The 10,751-nt window shown below is 39.2% G+C and overlaps 1 protein-coding gene and 1 long non-coding RNA gene across 2 annotated transcripts; both read right to left on the bottom strand.

The window, feature by feature from the left end:
- Positions 1 to 6,510: 6,510 nt before the first annotated feature.
- LOC122077317 (uncharacterized protein At4g28440-like) lies at positions 6,511 to 10,254 on the bottom strand. Its single transcript, XM_042643232.1, has 2 exons — positions 9,850 to 10,254; positions 6,511 to 7,067 (listed from the first exon to the last, which is right to left on the bottom strand). Exons 1-2 carry the CDS (start codon positions 10,097 to 10,099, stop codon positions 6,877 to 6,879), a joined length of 441 nt encoding a protein of 146 aa, XP_042499166.1. The 5' UTR covers positions 10,100 to 10,254; the 3' UTR covers positions 6,511 to 6,876.
- Positions 8,808 to 9,837, bottom strand: LOC122077319. The gene is made up of 2 exons (XR_006139759.1): positions 9,624 to 9,837; positions 8,808 to 9,271 (listed from the first exon to the last, which is right to left on the bottom strand). It is a non-coding gene; the product is annotated as an uncharacterized LOC122077319 (long non-coding RNA).
- Positions 10,255 to 10,751: the final 497 nt, after the last annotated feature.

Here is a 10,751-nt window from a genome sequence, read left to right as displayed (position 1 = left end):
ACTTCCTTCCATAAACATACAAAGCAACACCAAATCCATGCGATTTTTCAACTTATTTGACAATCATGACAAGAGTTCATGTTAGAAAGTGATTTTCTAAAGTTAAATGGGTTTGATGAGAATTCAAGACAAAATTTTGGCTCAGTAATCTTATTATCAATGGCAGAGCTCAGGCATAGGCTCCAGATCCAATAGGCTAGTGCACCCCCTTAAACCCATCCCAAAGGACCCAAACCCATCCAATTGCCCAAACCATGAACCTGCTTAATTACAAATGGATGAAGCATGGACATGCCTATCCCAGCCCATTTAACAATCAGTATAGATTGAATCCCCCAGATCAATCTAACACTAACAGTGGCCATTGTCTCTTTACTCCAAAAATAATTAAGGTTTCTATGAAAAAAGACAATAAATAAGGGATAACCTAATGAAGAAGAAAAGGGTAAAAGCAACAGTACTTTGAAACTCCTGGCTAGGAGTAAGACACCAATGTATGGATGGCATCATTCAGAAAATAAAGTACCAGATTACCAGTACAACCAACAATCTCATTTGTTTTTCTCTCTATATTAAATGGGTAGATATTCAATAACATGAAAGATATGCGTTGATACTTCAAACCTGATCATTGACATACCTCAGAACAGCTGATGCAACTCAAAACATAGTTGTACCTTTAAAGAGCGACACAATCTACTAAATGGGAGCTTTTGACTTTGGTTTGGGTATCTAAAGGATGGGCCATAATACTGAAAACAACTATGCTAATCTTAGGCTCAGGCGAATCTTCCAGTAGCACTACACAGATGTTCTGTTTTAACTACCACTGTTGCCGCTACTACAACAGAGACCTATAGATTATGGACATTTTAATGGAGCAGATGTCCACAAGGTGATGTTGTCTTCTTCATATGCATCTTCTCTTTCTAATGACTATTCCCTTTATTGGTGAACAAAGAAAAAAAAAACCTATTTTGGTTGTCTGGCAACAACATCATGGGAAGCTGTAAAATTTGCTATTTTTTAAAAGACACATCTCTTAAAAATGTTGACAAAATAGGAAGACATTTCATGAATTTATACACAAAATATTTCTATTTGTAGAAATATATATATTGGAATAAAAATACCTGCCACGGTTACTTCAGGAATCAATCCATTAACAAGGAATCTAAAACATGGAACCTAAACAACTATCATGCAAAACCCAAATGCTGAAAACCTATCAATATCAACAACGGCAGACAATGAAAGGAAATAGAACTGAGAAACTTCCAAATCCCACACAAACATAATATAAATGGCTGTGATTAGTAGAATTTTAAAGGATAAAAGTCAAAAAAAAATCATTAAACAAAAAAGGAAATGATCTATTTGATGCAGAACCTCCTTTAGCTACTACAGAGAACTTGCTGGTCTTGTGGAGTCTTGAATCTTCCTTTTGTTTTTGAGGGAATAGGTTAGACACTTCAATGGCAAAGTTTCCGTCTCAGAGGAATAGGGCAAATCGAGAGCAAAGAAACCTGCATACAACAAAAACAAGTTATCCGAGAGAGGAGTAGAAGCAAAGCGGGAAAATAACTGTTATGCTATATTTGAAACTTCAAATCCCCAAATTAGGGTTTCAGATCTTCGATTGAAGAGGATAATGGACCATACCGCAGACTTCAGATGGATTTTGCACTACCCTCGATAGCCGATCGTCTAAGCCAAATGTGTAAACCTTACACAGTGAAATAGAAACCTAAGAGGCACACCCTAGATATGAAGGTAACAACATAAAAATTAGAAACCTAAGCTCAATAATATGAGTAAAACATAGACGAAGAACAAGAAGAAGAAAACACATAAAGAGGATCAAACGCACCTTGAATACAGCATTGGTTTTCAGATGGCTATCGGCTGCGATCGTCTTCCATGCAAAGCGGGTAAATGTGTGACAAAAGAAAACACAACTGAGAAGCAGAAGAAGAAGAAGGAGGAAATCTCACCTCACGTTTTCACTTTCACCGGAGAGTGTCGATCGGCTTTTAGCGAATGAGGGTAAAGTGAGGGAAAAACCCGATAAAAGTTGATTCACTCTAATTCTCTACCTTTTATATGAACCCTGGAATCCCTTGACTCGATTCCGGATTTACCTATTCAGGTTAATCCACTTGAGTCCTGGGTTTTAGTGTAAATGGGTGATTCAGTTGAACACGCTGACTCCGGATCAGTTGCTTTAAAATATGAACCAAACGGTTTAATTTAAATGAGAACCTAAAACCCTAGAATCTGATCCGATGGATAATTCGAACCAATCGCCCCCTTAGGTTCCTAGTCGATTTAAAGTGTACATTATTAATATTTAAAACCTATATTGTCCACTCGTAACTTCTAACTCAACCCCTACTCAAACCCCAGTTGAATCCCCCCATTGAGACTCAACACAAGCCACACAGAGGGGCACCAATATGTGATAAACCCCCTCCACTTACAAACTTAGTATGGCCTCCATTGACCCTTACACATACCCTACCTATAACCCACACAGGCCCCACACACTGACCCCCTTTACTAGGCTTTGTAGGGGGTCACCGGTTGGTGACAGTACCCCTTGGTGGGTGAGGCACTGGCTACAAAACCAGGGGCAAAAACTCCTTGTCAAGCACTCCACCGGTGGGTGCCACCACTGCCAGTGAGGGTGATTCTGCAGAATTTCAGCAATTGCTAGAACCCCCACTTGGCTGCTGGGTCCCTGCTTCTTTAAACACTTTTCTCACTCCCCCATGGTCCTTTCTACTGTATGGACATACCCATACCATAGGGGTAAGATCCTAGTGGTTTCCTCCTCCAATTCAGCAAAGACAACTCACCAATACCCCACACTTGCATTGACTTGCTGAAATTCAGCTGTACACAATGTTAATACTGTTGATTCGGGTTTCTCCTCATGGGCAGCCCCACAATTGGACATGGGCAGCAACAGGAGTATAGCTGTACCTTACCTCAATCCAAACTAAATTCTAATTGATGAATCCAATTAAGGATTAGAGAGGGGAATTGAGAAATCATACCCGTACATGCTTACCTAGCTGAATTTCAGCAATACACAGGCAAGAAGTCTACTGACTTGAGTTTCCCAACCTAAACAGTCACTCAGTTGGTATTAAGCATCCTTAAAAAAAAGGGATGCGTTCTATTGCAGTCCAAATTAGGTTTCAACTGCAAAATTAGATAGGGCTGAGAGAGAGAATTCAGGAAATAAACCCAACTTTGGCTTTTATTCTACTGAACTCCCAAATTGGTGAGCCAATTGAGCAATTAATTATGTAAGACCTCAATTCCCACATTCAATCACATGATCCCATCCCCCCCCCCCCCAAAAAAAAAAATTTAGAGGGTTTCAGAGATGGGGTAGAGATGGATTTGGGTCTCTAAACCACTTTATTTCTCTAATTTCTTCTCTGAGATGGTATTCCCATACATGCAAAGCATTGTACACAACTTATGGGTGGGTACAAGGATGATGTACAGATATGTACACACCCTCGATTACAGGTACAACATACATGCAACACCCATTCTAAAATTCAGCAACTTATTATAGCCAATTCATCTATGCAACTGGGTTTCCATCTCTGAGATAGGAATCTCATGCATGCAAGGTCTGAATTGAAACCCATTATTGGGTGACTGCAGAGACAAACACAAGGTTTGTACACTAATTTTATTACATGCACACCAAGTCTACATTACCAATTTAAGTGCTACAGTTGAGTTTCTAGCTTAGAGAAAAGGAATCTCTTGCATGCTGTCTCAAACCCAACTGTAGAAGAGTGTAGAGATAACATAAAACCTGAATACTATCCTAATTTTATAGCAACAATATACATAATATCTTCATTCAACAGAATCAGCAAACATGGTAAAGTGATTTCATCTTTGCATTTAAATCAGCCTAATTCCCAGGCATATAGTCCAAGGTCCCAATTATGAGTGGTTGCATGCTTGGGAAATGGCTGGGAACTTGGCTGATCATACATGCACCCTACTGAATTGAGAGTAAATCAAAAATAAATTACTCATCTTGGCATGTGAATTATATTCATGCAATCCCTGCAGCTGAACCACAAGAAGTTCCATGCATGCAATCCAAAATTCTCAATTCTGGGTGGATGCATGCTTGGGAAAAAAACTTGGCTGATTGCACATCTATGATACTAAATTGAACAAATCAGAGATGATACTCTTACCTCAATTGCAGGTACAGTGGCTGGAGCAAATGTAGCAACCATGGATAGCAGCCTCATGCACATGCACCATCATCTTCTTCTTCTTTTTCTTCTTCTTATACTGGTTTTATTCACCCACTAAGGGCCTATTCGGTTAGGGGCTTTTAAAAATAAACTCATTTAACCCCTTGTATTTCTATGTGGGCCGACCTGATGCTTTGCATGTCAAGTGCTAAGAGACCAGTATAAGATGCCCTATCAGCTTATGGGACTGGTTGGTCCATGCCTGTGAGGCAGTGTATTCCACAGACACTTAATGTAGTTTCTAGCAGTACAGACATGGGTGACTTGCCGGTAACCTGCGATATGCCCACCAAGGAATCATCAGCTCTAAGTCCTTAGGCCAGCTGTGTGTGTGACCTTGGGACCACGGAGTCGACTCATTTCACCTTCTTACCTGGCTTACTATACATAGACCAATTAGGTTAATCTTGCCCTCTATATACACTCCCTTTCTCGAGCAACCAGCCCAACTGTCCTCAGTACACTGTTATGACCTGACACCTGAGGCAAGCAGTTGTGTTCGGACACAAGATGTCACACCTTCTATCCCTAATCCGATTGTTCACTGCATAGGTTCAACGAGATACTTGGTTGTAACATCTTTGTAGTTGATCTGGTACCGATTCACTTCCACTGACCACTCACAACGTTCTCCCTGTCAAAGAATAAGGGAAGGTATTATATTTTCTTCTTGTATTTGTCACATTGGGTATAGATGTGAGGGTACAATTACAATACTACTGTGGATCCACCAATTCTGGTGTTTCACTTTGTTACTCAAGTAGGTTTATTGATCCTGATGTTGGGTAGCATCTACCATTGACTAGAAATGATTATAATCTCATTATTGATTATAGTGGAAGATTTATTTGGATAAGATCTAATAGTTTTCCCCCTTACATTGAGAAAAGTTTTCCATGTTAAAAATTAACCTGTTCTGTTGGGATTTGTTAGATTCATTTTATCAACATAATTAACTTTTTGATAGATGTATTTCCATTTATTTACACACGTGGGAAAGAGCGACAGTTTGTTTTTACCAACAATCCACACTTTTAGGGGGATCATGGACTGATCGCATGTGAAATTTTATACTAATAACCATATACGCTCCCACAAAACAGCATAACCACCCCTCCCCCCAAAAAAAAATACCTCCTAATCCCCATCTAACCAAGATTCAAGGATGGAAACATCAAAAAAAGAGAAGAGGCCGAAGCACAAGTATGACAATCGTTTGCAGTGAGGCAGTGAGATACAGTAAGCATCCATCGGCTGAGATTCATGGCCGAATCCTCTCAGCTGTTTGATGTTCACTGCACCTCACCACTCACTACAGATAATTTGGACTCGATGCACAAACATTTGAGGAAAGAGCAAAGAAAGAGAATATAAGAAGTGGCAGTATTGATTGATTTACTAAGGGGGTATTACCAACTTCACACATGGTATTTGAGGCTGCCGAATAGGTCTTTATTTACTACTCTACATGACACCAAGACCTTATTACATTTTTTTTCTTTCTTTTTTTGGCTGTAATCCCATACTACATCACACATCGAGGGGGGATGTGTAAGAATAGGGGGAGAGCGGAAAAACACCTTTTGTAAGGCATACAGCTTACTATACAATGCAATGTGCATTAAAGCATAAACAGAGAACGCAACCTTTGTTCTTACCGCAAAAAAAGAAATCATTTGTAAGGCATACAGCTTACCATACAACTGTAGGCTTTTTGGCTTCTGCTGCAATTCAAACAAAGCGAGAACTAATTCAAACCGTTAAAATTATATAAATTACACACAAATATAAAGCCACAATTGGACAGCAGAGACCTAGGTCAAGACCCTGCTTAATTCTGGGGCATTCAAGACCTTCACCAGATGCACATCAAACACAAACGCCTACATGGTGTTCCGGTTGAATAAGCTTTCCAAGTCACCAATTTTTCACATTACCAGTCCATAGCTTCTTATTAACTGGGTGTCAGTACAACATATCATACAGCAAACCAGGTTAAGGTAACGTAACTGTATCGCTTAGCTCCCACAACTTCACACGTCTAGGTTAAACACAAGATTACCTCAAACAAACAAGAACACAAGGGTTTCACAGGTTCAAGACCTTGTATCAGTAAAATCCAAGAACCACACCCCAAACCCCAAATCTCCTGTGCTTATTCAACATCTGCCATAAAATTGGAAAATTCAACAGCAAGAACTCAGCCAAATAGAATAACAGATATTAAAGTATGATAACATTATTAATACCAGATGGTTTATACTTTGTAAAGCTCAGTGACTGCTGTACGAGAGAATAAGGTGGAAGCAACAAGTGAAGATCCTTTACACATCCAACCAACATCCACGCTGACACTTAATACTAGTTCATTGTAGTAAAGTAATATTAAGAGGTAAAAAACATCGCTAGCTTCAGTAAGATTCGTATACCAACTTCAAATATTCTTCCCAATAAAACTTTACCTCAGTTCCAGCTCAGGAGCAGGGAACAAGATTAAAGAAAAAAAAACCATCAAGGGGCCTTGAAACTTTGAGGCTTCTTTGAATCACCAAACATTAATCACCAAAAGATCCAATCACTCTTCAACAACATTCACCAGTTCATACTCAACTAGAGACAGATTGTTGTCCTCTTTAACAACAAATTTAGCAGGTTCAGTGATCTCAACGCGTCCCCATTTGTCAACAGCCAATCTCATAGATCCCTTGAACATGTCGATTTTAGCATTACGGAGTATAACAGTTGCACCTGGCTTCATCATATCAACTGCACAAAAAGATAGAACTATCACCACCATATGTAGAGAAAGGGAGTTTACATGAAGAGAGACAGCAGAATTTTGAAGTTTTTTCTTAGACCATAATTCTTGAATAAGATCAAGTGGTGACAACTGACTTTAATCAACAACATTTTTCAGTCCTATAACAGCTAGATGCAAACGAATTCCGACAAGAAGCACACTCGCACATGAGAAATTGCAATAAACATCAGCCACAGGAAGGGGTAACCCTCAGGGATACTTCAAACACAGATCACTCTAATCATTTATAGCAAACTTGATTAGCACTAAGAGCCACATCCGATGTATTAAGACAAGAAGCTCAAGACAAGGCACCCCTAACTGAAGAGAAACACATCCAGGAAATAATTATTATATATAAAAAATAAATAAATAAACCTTGCAACAATTAACACGACATGACAAAACCATTAGCCACATATACAAAGTTGTAGGCAACCAGAGATAAGTGCATAGACAAAGTGAAAGCCTGAAAGGTAACAAAATCTATGCCCTATAGCATATCATGAATAAGCAAGATAAGAAAACTTAAGCTCCATGATGAATCCATATGCAAAATAATAAAGCAGGGTCCATTTGTTCAACTAGAGCAAGCTACTAAAGGTAATGGTCAAGAAGAAAGAGCTTAAGCTTAGTTTGCTTAAAACAACCATCTCCATCAGAAAGGGTTGCCTTCGTGAAAGTGTAAGGTCTGAGGTAGGTGTACACATTTATAACACTGATTATATCCATGTAAAGGAGCAGTTATTCATTGCTTCCAAACAATGTTCCGACATTTTATACCTTTCCTTTCCACTTTCACATCCCCCACTTCTTCCTTTTTTTTAATTTTTTGCTGCATGTGCAAGTTTCCATTTGGAACTACTGGTCCACTGTAGCTCAAATTAAAGCCATGAAACAGGTAGCTGGAAAATTAAAACTGGAACTACATCAATTTGCAGAGTTAGAAGCCTTTGCACAATTTGCTATTGATCTCGATAAAGCTACTCAGAATTAATTGGCAAGAGGTCAACGATTACGTGAATTCCTCAAACAATCCCAATTAAGCCACTCAAAACCAGGCAGTACGGGTGTGATATCCATACCCTATCCATATTTCAGGATGACCCAATTTGGGCTACTTTAATTAGCTGCCCCTAAGAGCTCGTTGCTGGGCTGAGATGTATATCAGAGTCTAAAGAAAACTACTGCTGTGGGGTTGCAGCAATTGTAAGAGATGGCAAAGAAATTGCAGTCCAAGCTGCGATCTCCGCATGGAAATGGGAAATGGCATCTTCAGCAACTCTGGATACTGTTCAAAATCCATTAATGTTTTAAAGACCAAAGAAGTAGCATTACAATCTCAACAGAAAAGTCAAAAGAAAATGACTCCTACAATGGAGCTGATACAAAAATAAGATTTAATGATTTTATATGCAAGTTTGGAAATTTTATGGCATAAGTTCAGAGGAATCTAAAGCATGGCCGTAATCCAAATTAAAAGGGATAGCTGATGAGGCTAAAGAGCTTTTCCTCGTGAGCCATAATTAGATTCAGAATAGTTAGATAAGCCATTTTTACTGCTAAAAATGGGTACTTGCATGATTCAGAAGTAAATTGAAGTTACAATGTAGAAGTCAAAACACAATCTATAAACCAACTGCAAGACAGATGGGATATTTTCCTAAGATTCGGAAAGAGCCGGATAAGAAATCGGAAGCAAATTAAACCACACAGATCTAGCATATCATTGATTACGGTTATTGATGTTAATGTTCATACAAAAACTACATCAGGCACCGAAGAGTCAACCCCAACTTTGGTTTTCTCCACAGTTCAATAGTGCATGACTGTCATAATTAACAACTACAAAGTGGCCAGAAACAGTACAACTCAAGATAGCCTCATCACTACTTGGCATCAGCAACACATATCCTCTTGTTTCTTCCCACTCTACCGAGGACCATGCGTGATGTTAACTCACATGTTATCGGCCCTTCCTTATTAGCTCAAGCCACATTTTTCTTGGCACAACCCAAACATCTCTCTCTCTCTCTCCACAAAATGACCAAACCATCCACACAAATTCCCCTCCTCTTGTCACCCATAATGTTGGGACTCCAGGCATAGTCACATAAATATAAGCGAAGCTTAATTTACACAATCAAAATCCAATCTGACACTTTCAAACCTGCACAATGAATATAATTAGGATTCTATGGCAAGGGTACTCCGAGGCAAACTTCAAATAACGGAAAGCTATGGTCACTTAAACCAAATTACACAACTAATATTTAATAACACAGGGCAACGCAGGTATCACATTCTTAATATTATAGAATGCAAATGAAAGATTCATCGATTTCGCAGGAAGCTAGAGTTTACATAACGAAAACTGCCTACAACAGTTGGTGAAGCCGCGGTGAGCTAAGCCCACGCTCCAACAGGAGGTCTCGATTTCGAGCTTCCTGGCCGTTAACTTCCCCCCAGCACACCCCCTCTTTAAAAAAAAAAAAAAAAAAGGGTTTAATATCCATAGATACCTTGCGTTTGCTCCATAATATCGAATCTTTCACATAAAAACTACCTGTTCTACCAGGAAAAAGAAATAACAATAATAATCCTTATCGAGGAGACATGGCCATTTCCCAAAACAAGAAAACCAGCTCCTACGAACGAAATCGATTACCTAAAATGAAATGGAACTCTAAGAATCAAATAGCAGGAAAAAAGAGAGGAAAAGATGCAGAATATTTAAAAAGAAAATACCTTGCTCGTTGCGAGCAGTGAAGATAACACAGCCGGTATCATCACCGACAAGACACTCGGCGATGCGAGTTCCGCGAAGATGCTGAGACGCCGCCCGACCTTTCTGCAACACCGTGGTCGAACTCACAACCTTCACCGTAAGGGTATGACCAGTCGTCCCTGGTTTCAGTTGATCTACTGTCGTGAATACAGGCTTCCTCTTCGCTGATGGTTGCTGAGCCGATGCCGTCGTCGTTCCTGTCGTCGCCATTGCAGATGATAAAATACCTAATCCCAAAATCCTGTAAAAAATGAGAGAAAGAAATACCCAACCAAACCAATATATCTCTCTCTCACAATAGGGTTTTCTTTTCTGACGTTCCCACTTTTCAGTCTCTCTTTATTCGATACTCACTCACTCGCCCCTTTTCCTAATTTTTGCTTCTCTTGGTTTTGGGGGAAAGAGAAAGGATGACTAGGAATTTTGTTTTTGGATTTGATTTGGGCGTTTTTATAATCTGTATCCTCTCTTCGCTGGACTCATGTATTGGTTCAATCCTAACCGCCTGATTAGCATAATTTTGTTGGTTTAGACATTCTATAGAGAATCCTGTGGTTGTGATGCATATATATATATATATATATAATATAACAGTATCATTAACCAATTATTAACCACTTGATCTGACAATTGGCATATCTTAGGATGTTAGGCATGATGGGTGAAGAGGAGTCAAGTTTCAACTAAGTTGGTTTTCTAAAACAAGAGGACTCATCCAAAAATGATCAATATTCCTAATCCTCATCGATGAGGAAGGTGGAGGCCTAGAGGGGATTTACCTACAGGTTCTTCAACATTTTAGTTATCATTGTAGGCCTGTTGTAACCATAATGTTCTCCAGTTTACCATTCCCCCCCCCCCC

Source organism: Macadamia integrifolia, chromosome 4 (assembly GCF_013358625.1).
Source record: "Macadamia integrifolia cultivar HAES 741 chromosome 4, SCU_Mint_v3, whole genome shotgun sequence".
Lineage (NCBI taxonomy): Eukaryota > Viridiplantae > Streptophyta > Magnoliopsida > Proteales > Proteaceae > Macadamia > Macadamia integrifolia.
The sequence above is the reverse complement of the archived record's forward strand: the minus strand, read 5'-3'. Positions and strand labels throughout refer to the sequence as shown.

Coding starts and splice junctions, on each gene's coding strand:
- LOC122077317 (XM_042643232.1), bottom strand. CDS start 10,099: ATGGCGACGACAGGAACGACGACGGCATCGGCTCAGCAACCATCAGCG. Junction 7,068..9,849: donor CACTGCTCGCAACGAGCAAG/GTATTTTCTTTT, acceptor CTTTTTGTGCAG/TTGATATGATGAAGCCAGGT.